The following is a 20742-nucleotide window of genomic DNA, read 5'->3' as shown; positions in this document are numbered from 1 at the left end:
CACCTGAAGCGCTTAAAGCTGAAGCGTGTTGTTTTCCTTCTGTGTTGAAATACTCCGTTCCAGGGGTCAACAATCTCGTTCCTGCAGAGTTTAGCCCCAACCCTAATCAAACACACCTGAAACAAGTTGGAGCTAAACTCTGCAGGACGCTAGCCCTCCATGACCGAGTGTGGTGACCCCTGCTCTGTCCTATCCTCGTTTTAAAAGCATAGTTCACCCAGAAATGAAAAATTGCTCACTTTCAGGCCATCCAATATTTAGATGACTATATGTTTCTTCATCTGCAGTGAATGGGTGCCGTCAGAATGAGTCTAAACAGCTGATAAAAACATCATAATAATCCACACCACTTCAGTCCATCAGTTAATATCTTGTGAAGCAAAATGTGCATGCTTGTAAGAAACAAATCCATCAATAAGATGTTTTTTTTTTTTCTGCTTAAAACCATTGTTTCTGGCCAAAATATGAGTCCTGAATCCTTAATAACATTTCCTCCAGTGAAAAAAAAAAAAAAAAAACATATTTCCTGTTGATATCTTATTAAAAATTCACAAAAACATATTAGTTTAGAACTGGTTTCACTTGTAAACGGTGCTCGATCTGCGTAAATATCTGACCAACAACTTCCATATTCCATTAAAAAAATCCATATTATGGATTGATGACTCTGATTTTAACTAGACACATTGGGTTGAGGGTAAAAATCTCTCAATGATGGATTTGTTTATTAAAACCATGCAGTTTTTCTCTTCTGAAGATGGACTGGAGTTATGTGTGGATTATTGTGATGTTTTTATCAGCTGTTTGGACTCTCATTCTGACGGCACCCATTCACTGCAGAGCATCCATTGATGACCAAGTGATGCAATGCTACATTTTTCCAAATCCGGTGAAGAAACAAACTCTTCTACATCTTAAGATGGCCTGAGGTTGAGGAAATATTTTTCATCGTTCACATTTTCAGCATCACAAGAATGAGGACTCTGTATAGTACCGCAGAAATGATGCAAGAATCAAGAACACAAAAAAGTAAGTAAATGTTGGGAACAACATGAAAGTTAATAAAAAAAAAATATATTTTTTTTTCAGGTGAACTATCGGTTTAAATCTTTTAAATTGTGGCAGAGAGGAAACATTTGTTAAACTCTGCAGTCATAATTCATGTATACTGTAGATTCCTCTTTACTGTCACAGATGATCGGATGGACAAATGCAGCTGTTTTCTGTCCACTGTATATGTCTGAGAGAAAGACGTGTCTAGACGGGGCGGAGGTGGTTAGGTGAGTGTGCTTGCCGCCGGTTTCACCAGTTTTCATGCGAGGTTTGAAGTGTGAGTCTGACTCACTGCAACATGCGCTCAAATATGTGTTAATGATTTTCCCCACCATCAATAGTCTTTTCAGGATGTGCAGTGTGTTTATTAGTGATGCCTGGATTGCAAGACGTGTGCGATCTTCATCAACAGTTAAAGATGCTCTGCTCTTGATCAGATGGGAAATAATAACCAGGTGATCATGTTGTTCTGTCACTCTATTGTTCTGTCATTTTTTTCTTTTATAAATATTATAATGATATAAAGTTTAGAATAAATTATATAAAGCATAACTATATGATAAGAATATGGTCGAAGTAAATGACATTTAAAAGCTGAGTTTACTCAAAATAATGTTGTTGAATAGGAACAATGATTCAGTTTGTTGCATGTAGTTAAACTTGTAAGTTGTAAATACCCTGTTTGATGCATGTGTTAGATTTACACTTTCATTTATCCAGATAGCAGACATTTAATCTGAATATCTCATAGATATAATATCATAAATATTCATAGCATACAATCTAAAAGACAGATTAGGAAGCAATCTGAGATGTGTGTGTGTACTTGTTTATGCTACATTGTGGGGACCAAATGTTCCCAAAATGATAGTAAAACCTGACATTTTTGACATTGTACAAGGGGGAAAAATTATTTAAAATAGCAAATTATGTTAATCTGAAAGTGTAACAATGCAAACAGGTTTTTAAGGGGAGATACAAATTATAGTTTGATCAGTATAAAAGTAATAGAAGTCTATGGAAAGTCCCCACAATTCGCCGAAACAAACATGTGTGTGTGTGTGTGTGTGTGTGTGTGAGTGCCTTAGTTTTTCAGGTTGTGGTTAAGTGCCTTTTCCTCCTGCACAAATCAGACTGAAGCTGAACCGCAGTGACTCCTGTCTTGCCCATAGTATCCTTTTGTAGCCATTAAAGGAAACATTTCAGTGCATTGAAAAAGTCTGCCAGAGCAACAGTCTGAGATAATGACTGTGAGATGTGTTCACATGAGAGATGCTCCCCGTCTTTAACATTAGAGTTTGTCTTTGGAGACATCAGGAATTCTCCATCCGCTCTTGTTCTCTCTGTGTACTTATGCACCTTCATAGTTGTAATGCTCGTCTCTGCATGTGACAGTTTTTGTACATTAATACACAAAAAACCTCAGTATGAAATCAAAATGAGTTCTATTTGCTTCCTAACAGTACAATTTTTTTGTGAATTTATGCATGCCACTTCAAAAATAATAATTCATTTTATTTTTCAGTCGTCTTCCTACTTTACAATGGACAGTGCTTGATCTGTGCATATTTCTCTCTTGATTTGGACAAGATGGCTTTTTCACTGCAGAAAGCATTATTATACTGTATGGACTCATTTAGCCCAAAGAAAGGGTTGAGGTTAAAATGTCTTGTTTCTTACAAACATGCAGCTTTTGGCTTCACAACATGTTAACTGCTGGACTTGTGGATTATTGTGATGTTTTTATCAGCTTTTTGGACTCTCATTCTGACGGCACCCATTCACATCCATTGGTGAGCAAGTGATGGAGTGCTACATTTCTCCAAATCTGATGAAGAAACAAACTCATCTACATTTTAGACGGCCTGAAGGTGAGAACATATTCAGTTAATTATTTCATCTTAGCCTTAGAGGCAAAGTACAGCCAAATAGTAAAATTCTAAAATATCTTTATTTAAAATAAAAAAATATATATATTTGAATATATTATAAAATGTAATTTATTCCTTTGATTTCAAAGCTGAATTTTTAGCATCATTACTCCAGTCACATAATCGTTCAGAAATCACTGGGAATATGCTGATTTGCTTATTATTGTTATTATGTTGAAACAGCAGATTTCAGGTATCTGAAAAAATATACATGCTGGTTTCAAGCGTTTGCATGCTATAGTGTATAATGTTACAAAAGCTTTTTATTTCAGATAAATGCTGATATTTGGATCTTTTTATTCATCAAAGAATCCTGAAAAAAAAGTGTAATCAGCTGTTTAAAATATTGAAATTATTAATTTAATAATAATGTGACACTGAAGACTGAAAATTTAGCTTTGATCACTGGAACAAATTGTATTTTAAAATATATTGAAATAGAAATCAATTATATAAAGATGAAAAAAAAAATTGTTGCAATCAATTTAACTTCTTTTGCTGTATTTTTGGATCAAATAAATGCTGAGCAGAAAATACTTCTTCCAAAAACATTTGACTGGTAATATATCTCTGCTGACTAACAGTGAATTTTCACTTGGCAATGAATAAAATCAGCAATTTATCGAGATCTACAGATGCTTGCGTATGATAAGTGATGCAGTTCAAGCCCAAGAGACAAATAAAAACCACATGTTCTTCTGGCTTGACCTATTTGCTTCCTAAAGGCTCAGGAACTTTCTTAATGTGAATGTCAAACTTATAATATTGTTTATAGAGTAAAGTGAGAACATTTCTCAATCAGCTACTTGCAGTGTGTGCAAAATGAACTGTAGGTTTCCCAGAATCCATACCGGCTTCGTATTTCAACTGCAATCATGGAAAAGTTTGTTTTCAAGAGGAACAGAACTAAGACGTTAATTTCTTGGCGACAACACTTTCCTCTTTCCTCTTCTGCGTTCTCTCCCTCTCTGGCTCTTCACACATCTGGAAGGTAATACAGCCGAGCGTCTCTCTCCAGCGCTGCTGCTCTTAGGATGTGTCTGCGCTGTTTTAGGAAGCTTTCGTACGCTGGACTTCGGCTTTAACTCTGTTGGATACTTTCAGGAGAAGCGGAGGTATGAATTTACACTTCTATACTTGGCATGTGAACGGATTCCAGTCGGTTTGATGTTAAACAGGTGTGTTAGAGGTTATCTAGAGTCATGTGTTTTTCATAGTAGCATATGTTTTAGGAGCTGACCTGAGGATGATGTTCTTGAGTTACAGTCAGTGTTACATAACACTCAACTTTATGGAAAACATGGTCTGTTTTTGTTTTAGAAACAAGATTTTATGCATTAATATGAGACTTTTATTGTTTGGCAAAGAATAGTGTGGTCCTAACCTTGTGTTTTGTATTCTTTTTTATAGCTTTTCTTAACAAACTGATAGCAGTTTGAGTGGTTTTATGAGAACGTCTTAGTATTTGGTGTCTCTTTTGTTTGATCGGCATGATTTGAGATGTTTAAAAGAGCTTCAGGGGAAGAAAATAAATCACATAGTTAATGTCTTCGCGATCAATTATTTGTTATTCGCAATCCTAAAAATAAAGGTTTATGGTTCTCCCAAGAACCTTTAAGTGAGAAAAAAAAATTGTGTGAAGAACTTGTTAGTCATGTTACATGTACTTACTATTATAATAACAATAAATTAAGCATACTTGCATGGAATTAACCCTAATTCCAACCCTAACCATACATTTAGTTAATTAATATTACTCAGTTCTTCAATGTATAATTACACTGTAGCAAGGACACATTTAAACAAAGTGTAACCTAACTTTTTTCCACTATAAATAACTTTTTGTGAAAAGTTAAGATTCTGTGGAGTGGATTTTACAGCACCATATTTTCTTGTTTTAATTTATTATGATCTCTGACCTCCTAAACTACCTCCCATATGCATGCGATGAGTCACTGAAATGGATATTTAAGTATGAAAAATATGATTTTGCCAAGTAGAACATGTTCCTGGATCAACATCCTTGTTGTTACTGGAATAATTCCTGTCAGGTCAAGTCCGACCGATGTTCACATCAGGCTAGCATTTCTCTTGGTTTTAGATAATGGTTGCGGTTGGGAATACAGTCAACTATCCTGTTTGACTAGGATGCTGTAAACAAATGATGGCCGGGAGGGGTTTGGAGCAGTGCTGTTATTGTTCAATAAAACTGAAACATTCAAATAATTTTTATGAACACACTCATGTTGGCTAGAGAAAACCATAGATAGATGACACCCGTTTATGATTGTTGGAACTCATTCCTGAATTTTTTCCCAGTACATTTTCCTTCCAATTTCTCAGTAGTCTTTGGGAATGCTGGGCTTCAAGGTGGGAATGCTGGGGTTTTTATGAACACGTTGGAGAAAACTGGTTCGGTGCTAGATGAACCCAGAGCTGAGATGCAAATAAACCACATTATCATTTGGAGCACTGCAGTAATTGCTGTTTTACTGTATATGGCTTTTCGCTAATGTCAAAAAATAATCACCCCATGCAACTGTCCTGTATCAACCCAATTTAAACTGTAGATATATATAAAAAATTCTGAACTCCTCTATGAGAAATTAAAGGAACAGTTCACCCAAAAATGAAAATTTGCTGATAATCTAATCAGCTTCAAGCCATCCAAGATGCAGTTTGTTTCTTCAGGAGGATTGGGTTTAGAGAAATGTTTGCTTGCATCCCTCGCTCACCAATGAGTCCTCTGCAGTGAATCAGTTTATATCTTGTGAAGAGAAAAGCTGCATGTTAAAAATAAAAAACTAAATCATTATTAATGTGTTTTAACATTAAATGGCCAGCATATGGCAAACAAACCTGGAAATTTATGTTGCTATGAAGGGGCATAGAGTACTTTTTTGACTGAAAATAAGAGTATAAATATGTAAATTGAATTCTGATAGTGTAAATAGGATATATGATGTAAAATATTCTAGTTCATATAGAGGACTTTTACTTATAATTGCAGGATTTGAGATGTTATTTGTGTTTTTTCCATTCTTTTTGGAAAACTTTTGTCCTTTTGTTCCTTATTTTGTAGCAATTGAAAACTCTTACAGATACGAATCCAGAAAGCATCAATTCTTTTGAATCACAGGTCACAAGTGTCTAGCTGGATCTGTAAAAAGCATTCAGAGAGGGGCGAGGGTTTTCAGATCTGTTTGACCCGAGGGAGAGCACCGAGGCCGGGAAGCCATGGGTCAGCGGCGCGGCCTGCTGGAGCTGCTGGGTTTGCTTCTGCTGGGCTGGACTCTGGTTCGAGGTCAGGTGGAAACAACGGACATAAAGCTGGATGAGGAGGACGGAGAGGTGGAGGACCCACCCGTAACAGTGAGAAATGTGGAGCTACAGATCTCATGTCCGGAGAAATGCAGCTGCAGCGAGGAGGGGGCGGTGGACTGTAATGGAGTCAGTCTCACGGAGTTCCCACAGGATTTATCTGAACTGACCCGTCAGCTGTCCCTGCAGGTGCGTGGGTTTGTTTCCAGATTCGGAGCGCTTCCCCATGCACACTTCTCCTGAATCTTTTGCTTCTTGTTTATTTGGTGATCTGTCAGCCGTAAGCATCTGAAATGCTTGGGATGTTAGAGTTGGGAGCTCTGCTCCTCTTCGACTGATTAATTTATTCATAAATCAAAAATTTCACTCATTTAAAAACTAATTTTAAAATTAATTTTAATTGTTTTTTAAAGGTCTCATGCTCAGCAAGGCTGCATTTATTTAAACAAAATATAACTAAAAACTGTTATATTGTGAAATACTATTGCAATTTAAAATAATAACTTTTTTTCTATTTGAATGCATTTTTTTATATAATTTATTATTGTGGTACAAAGCTGATGTTATTTTAAAACGTAATAATATTTGACAATATTACTGTTTTTACTACTTTTTTTTAAAAAATAAAACAATTGCAAACTTGGTTAGCAGAAGAGACATCTTTCAAAGTTTACACACACACACACACAAACGTATATGTATATATATATATATATATATATATATATATATATATATATATATATACACACACACACACACACACACACACATATATAAACTAGTTAATATATTTTTCCAACACATTAAAGCGTTAGATCACCTAAAAATGCCCCTCATGTTATTTCCAACCTGTGTGCTTGCTTTGTTTTAAGAAATACAAATGAAGACAGAATGCAGAATGTCAAGATTATTTTCAAGGCTGTTGAATTTCAAAAATACGATGCACCATAACAGTTCAAACGGCTGGTGCACTATATTTCAGTTCTTCAGATGTCATATTACAGCTTAAATTTGATAAACAGATGAAAGTCATATCAATGTTCAATGAGAAAATATGATGGGTGCTTGTATTTTGACTAGGCCTTTCAGTTTAACGGTTTAATTAGGATGATTAAAAGAAACACGCTAATTATCACACTTTGTGATGTTTTAAATGTAAAAGTTGCTATAGTTGTATAAAAAGGTCTGCTTAATTAAAAATGTGCATGTAATTAAAAACAAACTTTGTAATTAATCACACAAATTCTGCATTAAAGGATCCTTCCGCTGTTTTAGCAATTGACACTTCAACTCAATCAAACTCTTTTGTAATTCTTTACATAAATTATTCATTTGAAATATAATAGACCGTCTGATAACTGATGATGCACTAGTCTGAATATGGAAATGCAATTAAGATCGCAAAGCAGACTAAATTATTTTACGGCTCCAGAAGTCTTAAAACTTAATGTATGAAAAACTTTTAAGGTGCTTTTTTTTTGTCCTCTTGGATCTTGAAAGCATCCATTCCCATTCATGCAACTTTTATTATTGTATAGAAAACAGCAGCCGGGACGTTCTGCTAAACTTCTCCATTTGTGTTTCACAGAAGAAAGAAAGTTGTAAGGGTTTGGAACAACATGAAGGTGAGTAAATGATGACAGACAACCCCTCTAAAGCCTGACATATGAAATAATAATCCAAAAAATTACATTTATTGAAAAAGTACAGTTTATCAAAGCTTTAGTCAAAATATCTAAAAGAAATATTTGCATATGTGTTTTTTTTTTAGTGTCATTTGATACATCATTCTTTTATGTCTCATACAGTATAATATGTTTAGATAAAATGACAAATATCAGTCTTCACTCCATATCTGCCAACAATATGTCTTAGTAAGATGAAATTTAAATGCTTACTTTTATGATCAAAACATAATGCCATGCATTATGCAATACAATGATGACTGATGTATGTTTGAGCAAGTGAACCCAAGATTCTAAAAAAGTTCTAACATTTATAAATTCTAACATTTATTTAATAACCTTCAGTATAGATTTGACAGCAAAAATACATGTGAAGCCCGCGCTTGATGTGGGTGTTTGTACAATTATACTAAAAGGCCTTTTACTAGCTAAAAAAAGATAAGAACTGTCAATCAGACGTCAGGAGGCATGTGTTTTTGAGCAACGGTTTGATCATGTTGATATGTGGCTGGTGTCACAGGGTTAAATGGGATTTGTTTTTCTGTCCTGTCCCAGAATAACCAAATCACTGAGGTCACGCTGGAGCACCTGTCACGTCTTGAGCAGCTGGAGACCCTAAACCTGCAGAACAACCGGCTCACGACCCAAGGTACGGCCGATGAGAGGGTCAGGGCAGGACAGCAGCTGAAAACAGCACAGAATAATCTGTTACAGAGAGAGAGAGAGAGAAGGGAAGAGTGCTGAAAGAGCTGCTGGCTTCGGATCATTGGATCTCTTGCATGTGTGGTCAACATGACTGTTTGAAGTGGAAATGAAGTTTTGAATTCAATAAATCGGCAGAAACATCAGAATACATTCCTTTAAAGCATAAGTGTGGCCAAAAATGAAATTCCTGATATTATTTACCACCTCTCAAGTTGTTCAAACACACAACGATGCATTCAATTCATCAAAAGTGATTTTTATTTTTTTTTATGTACCAAAAGATTTCAGTTTCAGAAATGTGCAGTTCTTTTAAACGTTTTATTCATCAAAGAGTCTTAAACAAAATATGAAGCGGCACAACTGTTTTCAACATTGATAATAATCAGAAATGTGTCTTGAGCAGCAGATCAGTATATTAGAATGATTTTTGAAGGATCATGTGACGCTGAAGACTGGAGGAATGATGCTGAAAAATAAATAGCATTTTACAATATAAACAAAAACGAAAACCGTTATTTGAAAGTGTAGTAACATTTTGCAATATTACTGTTTTTACTGTATCTTTGATCAAATAAGTTAGATAAACATTAATAATTCTTTAAGTGAAACATGAAATGAAGGTCAATAACGTACAAGCAATGATGTGTGTGTGTGTGTGTGTGTGCAGGCCTTGACGATGAAGGGTTTCATATTCTGGAAAGGCTGAGTTATTTATACTTGGCAAATAATAAGGTGAGTCATCAATGTTTATTCTCAAACTCTCATCTCTCTCTCTCTCTCTCTCTCTCTCTCTCTTTCTCATTCACTGTCTTGAATGCAGATCACAGGCTTAGATGTGAAGCTTTCCTGGCTTGAGTTTAACGAGGCTATACCCTACATTTTCCTCTGAACATATATCATTTTAAGAAAAGGTTTTGCACCAAATCAGTTGTAATTTAGTTTTCCACCACCATTTTTCCATGCTTAGAATGAGTTGTTTTTGCTGCTGTACCTTTAAGACTCTTAAGGCTTGAGTAGTTGGCAGGGCATTGCTTTGTAGATGTTATTATGTTGCCAGCATGTATCAGCATATTGCTAATCAGATAACAGGGAATATTCCCAGTACTTTGGTTAACGTTCTGGCAAGGTTCAGTCAAAGTCATGAACAAACATTTTTCCAAGTTTAAATGGGATTTCTACATCATAGAACTTTTTCCTGTTCCATAGAACTTTCGTGTTTTATTTTAAAAGCGCTTTAAATTTTCCTACTTGTTTTGGAATGTTCAGAAGACATTCAAAAGTAACATTCCATTAATGCTTCCAAAATCGTTTTATGGAATTTTAACGTTGACATGACCCAGAAAACATGCCCTCAAAACATTTCAAAGCAACTAAATCTGTGTTTCTATTTATCATGTAATCAGACTTGCTGTGGTATATGATTTAATTGTGACATTTTTCTTTGCAAAGTGCACGCTTTTTACAAACTAATAACAGAATTAGAGGAGTCTCTAGAATTAAAACCTGTAAAATATAGAGTTCTGTTTAATGCCAGGGGTTTCGGTCACGACCCCTGAGAGTGACTCACTGACGTTCACTTTCCAAGACTGAAGCCTTTCCCAGGTCTGTTTAATGCTGACTAGTGGGAGCTGGAGTTTGATGTTTAAATTGGTTTATAATGGTCAGTCGTGTTCTGTCATTGGCAGCCAGTGTGGTGTGAGCTGCTCCCGTCAATCCCTCGTTCCGTCAGTGCTGTGGATTGTTCTTATGCCAGCTGGTAACAGCGATGGCAAGGCTTTAACACACACACATGCTCTCTGGACATACCGTGCCAGCTTTCCATGTTAATCACCCAGCTGTGTGCACCAGGCGGAGGGAGCTAAATCGGTCCCGGCGACCTCTAGAGCATGCGCTGGACAGATTTGTAGCTGATGGACTTAAAAAAGGATAACAGCAAGAGAAAGAGATCCTACTGAGATTTTATCCGACACTGGCCAGTGTAATCTCACCGTCCTGCTGGAAAAGCAAGACAAAGACGCACCAATGAGAGCCAAAGCACACAGAAGAATCATCCGCGCTGATGCGAATGTTTGCCATGATTTCGATGGACATGTAACATTCATTCTTGCTGTACTGAGTCAGTAAATTTGGCAAATTTTGCTAGCTTTGTGGCTTAAAATACATGCAAGGTATTCAAACTTGTTCAATGCACTTAATAGCAGGTTTGTGAGCAGATTATTCATTTAATTCAAACACACAGCTTTTGACTTCCTAAAACATGACACTTATTGACCTGGGAGATAAAACTGACTGTGGAAGAAGTACTTTATGCATACTGTAGTGACCCTAAAAAAAGCAATGCATTATGCATTGCGAAATTTGCCTAGCTGAATCTGAAGTACAATGTTCAGAAGTGAAATGTCGATATGAAACGTATAATTAAAGCTCATTACTGAAAATAGTTGAATGGCCAAATATGACACATGCACCACTATAAATGTGATTGTGCAGCTCAGTAACTGCAGCATGTTATATCTTCTTTCGCCTCTCTGCTCATACATCTCTCTTTCACTCTGTTCACTTCACACTGTTATGCTCAGAAAGATCTCTGGAGACCCTCATCTCGCTGGAGGTCTTGGTCACAGCACTAAGAGGCACAACACACACTTTGTCTCTTTCAAAGGCTCTGGTTCATGATTTCCTTGAGCTCTGAATAGAATATTTATTTTGCACACATAACTTTAACATAAACAAAAAATGTATTATTATTTTTTTTTTAAGACAAAATATTTCTCGGTGAAGTACAGTTAGTATGCAACATTTGAGTTGCATAACAAAGGAGAGCCAGGCTTTTCAATGCAATATTGTGGCTCTTTTTATTCATGGTGCCTGGATTTATTTTTTCTTTTTAAACAAAAACACCATGTTGAAGCCACAAAAAAAAAAAAGGAAAAAAAAAAAGTGGAGCTTTGCATTTGTTAAAAATAATAATAATTTTATTCAGCACAGATGCATTAAATTGATCGAAATTGACAGTAGAGTCCCTTCTTGTAAAAAAAAAAAAAAGTCTGAAAAAAATCCTGGTTTCCACAATAATATTATCAATGCTTTCAACATTGATGATGATAATAATAATAATAATAATAATAATAATAATAATAATAATAATAATAATAATAATAATAAGAGGAACAATGCAAAAAAATTCAGCTTTGATCACAGGAATACATTTAATTTTAAAATATACTCGGAAACCCCTATTTTAAACTGGAATAACATTTTACAATATTACTGTTTTTTACTGTATTTTTTAATCAAATAAATGCCAGAAGTAATGTCTTTTAAAAACATAAAAAATCTGGCCAGCTCTAAACTGTAGCTGTGTTAGTTTAGCTCTCTTTCTTCTCACATAATGAAAATATTTCAACCCAAATCAATCTTTCATGTCCATTTATTGCTGTATTTGGTAACACTCCATATAAAGAAGCCATTCCACTACATAGTGTTTATTTAGTCATAATAAGTGACTTGTTTGGTCCTTTACACTTGTTGCAGCTCACAGCAGCTCCCAGACATCTCCCTCCCTCTTTGGTCAGCGCTGATTTCGCTGCTAACCAGCTCACTAAAATCTACCCCAACACGTTCGGCCAGAAGCCGGCTCTGAAGTAAGCCTGGAGCGCTCTCTCCACAAGGTTTGTGTGTTGCTTTGAGACTCAGTATTAACTGTGTGCTGTGCTTCAGGTCAGTGTATCTCCATAACAACAAGCTAACAGATGCCGGTCTGCCAGAGAACATGTTTAATGGATCAGACAATCTCGAGATCCTCATTATGTCCAGTAATTTCCTCCGTTATGTCCCTAAGGGTCTCCCCACCGCCCTCAACCGCCTACACCTGAAGGTAAGACCACTGCGAGGCTCATTAAAAGGTGAAAACATGAGTACAGTCACCATGTAGTCAGTCTTATGTCATTTTAAACCACTTTCGTTCTCCTAAGAAATACATCTATACATTGCACAAGGTCTAAAGTGGTATTTTCTCATAAAAAGCACCATCAAAGTGGCCTGTAAGCACTATATTTCAAATCTTCTGAAGCTATAGATAGTTTAGAGAAAGGACTGCTTTGAGCGGATGAGAGACTGATTGTGCTCTTACATTTAATAGTTTGTTCGAGTTTAATTCCAGGTGGTTTCCCGTTGTTCAGCCTGCTAGAATGACCTGAATGCAGGTTGTAAATTAATGACTTGGATCTTTTTTGGATTTTCTTTCAGCCAAATGAACTAATATTTATTCGTGTCATTCTGCACATTTGAAGAGTTCAATTAAAATGTTGTATTTTCAATTGCCAAATTCCCCAAGCACGTCCCGTATGCAATCTTTGAAAATAGTCTGAAGTAGGGTTAGTCATTGGTGCAGCCAAAAATAAATTTAACTAAAAAGAGATGAGTTCCCTCCTGATTCCCTAATGTGTCTTAGGGTGCAGATCTCACATCTCATTAATGCTCATCACGGACAGTCTTGTTTTATTCAAATATGCTGCATCATGATGTGGTTGTCTCCTTGTTAAAGGGATAGTTTGCCCAAAAATGACTATTTGATGTTTATCTGCTTATCCCCAGGACAAAACAACAACAAAAAATAAAATACACAAACAAAACCCTGGGGGTCTAGGCGATACATTGATGTTTAAAGAAATGAGACGATCATTTTTAACCTCTGATTCACCACAATATCTGAACTGTCCTGAAAGAATGTTCACATCTTGTTCTTCAGCTAACGCGTTGTTTTCTTCTTCTTGCTTTACGGCAGACTTATAAGTGCATTACCACCACCATCTCTGTCAAGTGGACCATTGGTACTCCTAATTGAGATTGTTGATGAACTGAAGTGACATTCAGCCAAGTATGGTGACCAATACTCAGAATTGTGCTCTGCATTTAACCCATCCAAAGTGCACACACACAGCAGTGAACACACACACACACACACACACACACAAACACACACCGTGAACACACATAAATGGCTGCAGTGGGGAGCCATTTATTCGAACCCACAACCTTAGGGTTCAGAGTCAAACTCTCTATCCATTAGGCCACGACTTTCCTAGAGATACAGTGTGAATAGTCAATATAAGTTTGCGATCTGCCATAAAGCAAGAAAAAGACGCGATTGTGGTAAAAATCAGAGGTAAAAAAACAGGGTTTAATTTGGTCTTGTTTTATGCATGTTTTTTTTTTTTTTTCTCAAAGCCGTGATTCCCATCCACTTATATTATAAGACTGATAGACTGCAATAGTTTGAGTTATAAATCTCAGTTTGTGTTCTGCTGAAGAAACAATGTTGCCTACATCTTGGATGGCCTGGGGGTAAGCAGATAAACATCAGATTTTGATTTTTGGGTGAACTATCCCTTTACTGTCAAATGTGTGTGGTTTGTCTTGACTAGGGTTTCACAATATGCCACCACCATCAAGTGTGAGCCAATATTTCTCTTAAAAAAAAAAAAAAACACTTCAGGATAAAAAAAAAAAAAAAGAAAAAAGAAATGAGTAGTAAATTGTTTTAGCTTATTTAAATTACATTTTAAATTACTTATTACATCATTTAGAACTGAATAAAAAGGGAAAAGATATGGCAAAGTTTAACCATTTTAAGAACATATGTTGGATGGAGCGTTTTGTTTGTATGTTTAAACTTATAAACTTTTTTTTAATACTTTTTATGTAGCAGATTTCGAAAGAAGCATTTATCCATGTTTCATACTACTAATGATGATAACAATTATAGTGATACATTTGCTTGTACACTAGCTTGCAGTTAAGGTTTACTTTGCTTTACTATTTTTATTTTATTTATTTATTTATTTTTTGCTTGTAAAATGTAAATATTAGCAATCTTCTAGTTATCAGCCAGGAGATAAAATTGAAACTTTTTTTGTAGTTTTTTTCATTTTATGCAAATCCTTCATTTTTTATTTTATTTTGAGATCAAAATACCACCATCGATGCATTTGTTTTTAAAAAAAATATAAATGTCGTTATATTTATAATGGCAAATGTCATTGGTTCATTGACATCAAACCAGGCATTATACGTCTTGATGCAAATTGTTAATTTGGGTGAGCAAAAAAAAAAAAGCTAATTGCGGCAGGACATCAAAACAAAAAGCAGATATGTGTTATATAAGACACATAATGGAATCATTGCATCAATGCACCTCAAATGCAGTTGTTATGATTACTTTTTTATTTTTGTCTGTTTCTATGCAGAACAACAAGCTGGAAAAGATTCCCGCAGGTGCGTTCGATAATTTGTTCCATCTTCGAGAACTCTACCTGCAAAACAACTTCCTGAGCAATGACGGCATGGACAACGAGACCTTCAGGTCAGCATGACTGAACAAAACAAGAACTCATGTACCTCGCACTCTTTCTTCTGCATGACTCTCTATTTCCTAACCTTCTTGTAAAACCACTACCTGAGCTGTAACTGATGAAAACTATGCCTTCTCTCATCAGTCACTTGAACAGTCTGGAATATCTGGATTTGTCCAATAACAACCTGAGCACGGTTCCTCTCGGGCTTCCTCGAAATCTCATCCTGCTTCATTTGGAGAAGAATTCAATCCAAAGCATCACAGTGAACGCATTGTCGTCCATTCGAAACCTGGAGTACCTGCTCCTCCACAACAACCGGCTCCGCTCCCGCTCCATCCATCCGGCCGCCTTCCAGGGTCTCAAACGTCTCCACACCGTCCACATGTACAACAACCTTCTGGAGCGCGTCCCCCGCGGCCTTCCTCGCCGCGCCAAGACCCTCATGCTGCTCCACAACCTCATCAGCGAGATCGGACGCAACGATCTGATCATGCTCTACACCCTGACGGAGCTCAACCTCAGCTACAACCGCCTCAGCAGCGCCAAGCTCCACAGAGAGGCCTTCAGGAAGCTCCGCATCCTGGAGACCCTGGATCTGTCGGGAAACAAGCTGCAGACGCTGCCGTTGGGTCTTCCCAAGAGTCTCCAGGTTTTGAAGGTGAATGACAATCAGATGACCGAGATACCGGAAGGAGCTCTGATGGGAATGAGTTCGCTGAGAGAGCTCTATCTGACCAACAACCAGCTGAAGCTGAACTCCATCTACCAGGGAGCTTGGCAGGAGCTGAGCGCGCTCACGGTGAGAGATCATCCGTCACTCGAGACATTTTATAATTGTTACTTTAATGATTCGAGCAAAGTGTGGCAACCGTGTATGAATGAAAATTGAGGAATGCATTGTACAGAGAGTGGAACATTTTGGGGCTTGTGCTTGAGACATTTCCGGTAATTCAGTTTTTCTGTAATAAAAATAAAATAAAAAATAATAATAATTCCTAAAAATAATATAACACATGATAAATTCTGACAAATTCTGAGTGAACCTTATAATTTACTTTAAGATTTTATTTCATATTATTTTATCATTTTTGATATTTAATATTTTTCTTTTCTGTTTATTTGTTTTGTTTGGTTTTGCCTGTGCGATAAGTATGTTGTTTGTTATCAGCTGGATAAGAAAAGCAGACTCTATGCTCTTAATAAATATTAAACAATAGATTTATAGAAAAATGGGATATAAGTTTTTCAAGTGATCAACTACATTACAACTATTTCTGTGCAAGTAACCCTGACAAAAAAAATATAAACTTCAAAAAACTTAAAAAAGTTTATTTTATTGTGTATTTGCTTTTGTTTTGCATTTTATTTTGTTTTGCATGTGGGGTAAGACTGTAGGAAAAAAAAACAGACTCTATGGTCTAAATAAATAAAAATATGTAATATATTTTCGCTTATAGTTTTTCAGTTTCTTTTTTGTTCTATTTTTTTTATTTTTTGTTTATTTTTTTAATTTTTTTATTTTGTTTTCCTCCCTATAGTAAAAGCTTGTTTTTCTGTTATCAGATGTATAAGAAAAGCAGTTGCTCTTAATAAATAGCAAATTTATAAGAAAATGGGGTAAAGTTTGTCAGGCGTTCAACTAGATTACAAATGGTTTTATTTATTTTATTTATTTTATTTATTTTATTTATTTTATTTTATTTTATCTATTTTTTATTTTATTTTATTTTATCTATTTTATTTTATTTTATTTTATCTATTTATTTTATTTTATTTTATTTTGTTGTTTTGTTTTATTTCATTTCATTGTTTTGTTATATTTTATTTTGTTTCCTGTGGAGTACGTAATCACAAAGAGAGCTTGTTTTCCGTTATCAGCTGGATGAGAAATGCAGACCCTCTGCTCTTACACGAGAAAAAAAAGATAAGATGTATAAAGAAGCAGTCTCTTTCATTGCATGATTTCCTAAGAGATCTGTTTCCAGCCAAGGAAAGATTCTGCCAGAACGTAATGTCCAATTTCCCATTTCAAAGGCTTAGCTGAATCTCCCTTTGATAGATGGAGAAAGCGGATGCTTGAACATGTTTTATGTGTGCTTCAGACTCTGGATCTCTCCGGTAACATGTTGTCACACGTTCCTCCTGACCTGCCCGAGTCTCTTGAGTTCCTCCACCTGCAGAACAACAGAATCAGCTCCGTTTCTGCCACAGCTTTCCTCAACACACCCAACATCAAAGGCATCTTCCTCAGGTGACTCCCCGGTCCTTTTCACTCATTTTACTGTGTCTTTTGCATCCTTTAGCTAAAAGTCATTAACTGTTTTAGCAAAACCTGATTAGCACATTGAAGAATTTTGTCTATTATCCTGATTTTGCAAACTCTTTTTAGACATGCAGAAGCAAATGCAAACACATAATCTTTATGTTCTGGTGTCAAAACTGGATAAAAACACTCATGTAAATGTGATTTTCTCGCACATTGGATTTTATGAGCTCATTTTAATAGCTGTCATTATTTTGTTGAACATATATAAACACCCAAGCAAGCAGATCATGCGTGTGCTCAGATCTGGGTTTTATTGTGTCTTTCTTTTTCTGAAATTGGATCTGCTCTGCTATAATAGACTCAATATCGAAGCTTTCACAGCTGCACTTAATGCCACAATACTGTGAGGCAAGAACATTTCCCATAAAATCATACAGTAACAGCATTCAGACTGTAAACGGAGACTGAGAACATGTGGAGTGAATGAAAGAACGGACAAAAAAGTTTTCTCATCTTGATCTGATTATCGGTTTCAGAAACATGCAAACGCAGAGATTTTAGGAGATGGTTGTGCGTTTGCAAAACCAGCAGGTGCCACGGCAGATGAACAAATGACTTTCAGTATTGTAGTTATTTGGGGGTTTTAACAGAATATATATTTTACAATTATAAACACTCTGTTTATGTAACATTTTGACAACTTTTCAGCAAATAGGTCACTATGTCGGAACAATACATTGTGTATAGCTTATAATAAAATTGTATGAACAATATGTATATTTCAGACATCAGTATATGGTGCAGTAAAAATCATAATAAAAACAGATGTAGCTCAGTGAAACTACTTCTAAATATTTACTATGACTAAATTATTTGTTAGAATTAAAATAATAATTCATACTTGTAATAAATCCACCATAAGTGTGGTTGCATTTCATAATTTTGGTGTTGAGGATAATACTGAGTAGTTTATGTATTTTAATAATGCATTCTGAAGATGGATTTGTTTAGAAAGGCTGAAAATGAGGAAACATACTGCAATTGATTTGTTTTTTAAATTATAAATGGTTTAAGCAGTGAAAATGTTAAGTTTTTACTGAGAAAACCATAAACAAATATATTATTGTAATGAAAAGAGCTTTATTGAAAAAACGATATCAGGTTTTTTCAAATTTCAGTTTACAGTAAAATGTTAACCCTTTAATGTCACTATGCTAAAAAAAAACCTAATCTGTAAAAATGGGTCACAATGTACTGTAGTTATATGAAGGATTTTTCTGTATTTATTTATTTAATTTACAAGTGTTTTATCTTAATTTTTTTAAATTTTGCACTTAAAATGTCCTTTAAATTGCTTGATAATGTCCTGGCAGAAAATTAACCAGTACATTACCTTTTGTTTTTTAACCAGTGTAGACCTACAGTACATTGTCCTTTAATCTGTTACATTTCAGGAGTTTTTAATAAAATACAATAACAATACAGCTTTGCAGGAGCAATATAAAAGGAACCGTTTGTCCAAAAATTGAAATGGTCATTTGCATTGGAAAAAGAAGGCAGATGTTCAAGAAGCATTAATAACAGTGAACATAATTGTCCAATTGTGATGTATAGAGTTGATTCCCAAACCTAATACTCACGTGGGAGAGGCGATTCCTCTCGAACATAATGTCCTGTCTGCTTTCTACAGTCCATCAACAAAAAGATGGAAGAAAATGAAAAAATGGATTCATGTGCGTCAATAAAGCACTCTGTGCTCAGTTTCAAGTGGACAGACATGAACTCGATGGACGTTTCTTAATGGACATGCCCGAGCCATTACAACCCATGTCAGTGTAACTTTTGGGCAATTTAGCTAGTCTGTTTATAAGAGTACAGGCTCGTCCTCGCTGGATTCCTGTTTGATTTGAGAACATGTGACGTTTCAGGATGAAGCCACTCATCTTTTCTGAGAATTTGCTCCACTCGACCGTTTAAACCTCCAAATTGCTTTTGATTTGCAGGTTTCATTTGTGATGACTTTGAAAACCAGCCTTTATGTGCATTAACTCTTTCTCTGCATCTCGTCCGCTTTCTCCTTCAGATTTAATCGTCTCTCAGTTCATTCGGTGTCCGAAGAGTCTTTTTCCCACCTGTCCAAGCTTCGGGTGTTGGACATTGGCCACGGTAACATCTCTCCCAACCGAGGCCAGGCCGAGGAGCAGGTGGAGGAGGAAGAGGAGGCTAAACTTTCATGAGTCACGGATGGAAATAACAGTAAAAAAATCATGCCCTGAACTTTCCTTCACTCAAAAATAAAACAAAAATGACAACCAGTTTGAGATTATAAATTCATTGTGGCAGCTGACAGAAAGTGAGTATTTCCAAACGCAGTGTTTGATTACATCCCAGTGCATTGGAAGATATTTTTAGACATGAGAAAGGAAAATACTAATTGTGCTACTATGAATTGCTGTCTACTAATTTCAAAAATGTGGCTTTATATTGTAATAGATGCAATAGTAAGAAAACCAAAGTCATATGGATTAATATCTGGTGCAGGATGCTGGAAAACTGTATTGGTTGTCTTTTATTTTTAGTTTTTGTGGTGTTTCTCAGTCATGGCTCATTGCTCATTGTGTTTACATGCATAAAGCTGTTCTGCTGTGCTATGAAATTATAATTTCTTGCTCCAGAGAACAGGCTCTGGGTATTTTTTCTATAAGGGAAAAAATGCTTTTACCTAAGGTCATATAATAGTTTTGTGAATTTAAGTCTTAACACTCTTACATCTAATTTCGTATTCAAAAATGGTGCATCATTTTGCAACACTACATTTGTGACCCTGAACCACAAGTCCACTTAAGTCACTGGGGTATCATTTTTAGTAATAGGTAATAGCCAAAAAAAAAAAAAAAAGAAAACCTTGTATGGGTCAAATTTATACATTTTTCTTTTATGCCAAAAATCATTAGGATATTAAGTAAAATCCTGTTCCATGAAGACATGTTGTAAATTTCCTTCTGTAAATATATCTAAACTAAATATTTGATTATTAATATGCATGGCTAAGAACTTCATTAAGACATCTTTAAAGGCAATTATCTGAGTATTTAGATTTTTTTGCACCCTCAGATTCCAGATTATTCATGTATAAATCTCGATTTTGAAAAATTGACTCTTAAGACTGGTTTTGTGGTCCAGGATCACATTTGATATCATAGTTTGATGGTTGACATTTTTCTTTTTTTTGATGAATAACAGCTTCAATTTCATTATGATACTCTTAGAGGTCTGTCAATGATTTGTAATATATCACTCAGGTGATATGGGCTACATTTAACTTCTGTGATTTTATTGAATGATTGATTGATTGGAGATTGACTGCTGGATTCAGAAGCATTTAGAATCAAACTCAAGCTGTGTTTACACCACAACAGTGC

General features: G+C 35.5%; 1 protein-coding gene across 1 annotated transcript; it reads left to right on the top strand.

Moving 5' to 3' along the window:
* Positions 1-3871: 3871 nt before the first annotated feature.
* Positions 3872-19999, top strand: podn (podocan). Its single transcript, XM_052593155.1, has 10 exons — positions 3872-4099; positions 6124-6494; positions 8549-8642; positions 9366-9430; positions 12233-12342; positions 12419-12575; positions 14947-15062; positions 15196-15853; positions 17157-17305; positions 19404-19999. Exons 2-10 carry the CDS (start codon positions 6222-6224, stop codon positions 19555-19557), a joined length of 1776 nt encoding a protein of 591 aa, XP_052449115.1. The 5' UTR covers positions 3872-4099; positions 6124-6221; the 3' UTR covers positions 19558-19999.
* Positions 20000-20742: the final 743 nt, after the last annotated feature.

Source organism: Carassius gibelio, chromosome B23 (genome assembly GCF_023724105.1).
Source record: "Carassius gibelio isolate Cgi1373 ecotype wild population from Czech Republic chromosome B23, carGib1.2-hapl.c, whole genome shotgun sequence".
NCBI lineage: Eukaryota > Metazoa > Chordata > Actinopteri > Cypriniformes > Cyprinidae > Carassius > Carassius gibelio.
The sequence above is the reverse complement of the archived record's forward strand: the minus strand, read 5'-3'. Positions and strand labels throughout refer to the sequence as shown.

Coding starts and splice junctions, on each gene's coding strand:
- podn (XM_052593155.1), top strand. CDS start 6,222: ATGGGTCAGCGGCGCGGCCTGCTGGAGCTGCTGGGTTTGCTTCTGCTG. Junction 8,643..9,365: donor CAACCGGCTCACGACCCAAG/GTACGGCCGATG, acceptor GTGTGTGTGCAG/GCCTTGACGATGAAGGGTTT. Junction 15,854..17,156: donor AGGAGCTGAGCGCGCTCACG/GTGAGAGATCAT, acceptor TGTGTGCTTCAG/ACTCTGGATCTCTCCGGTAA.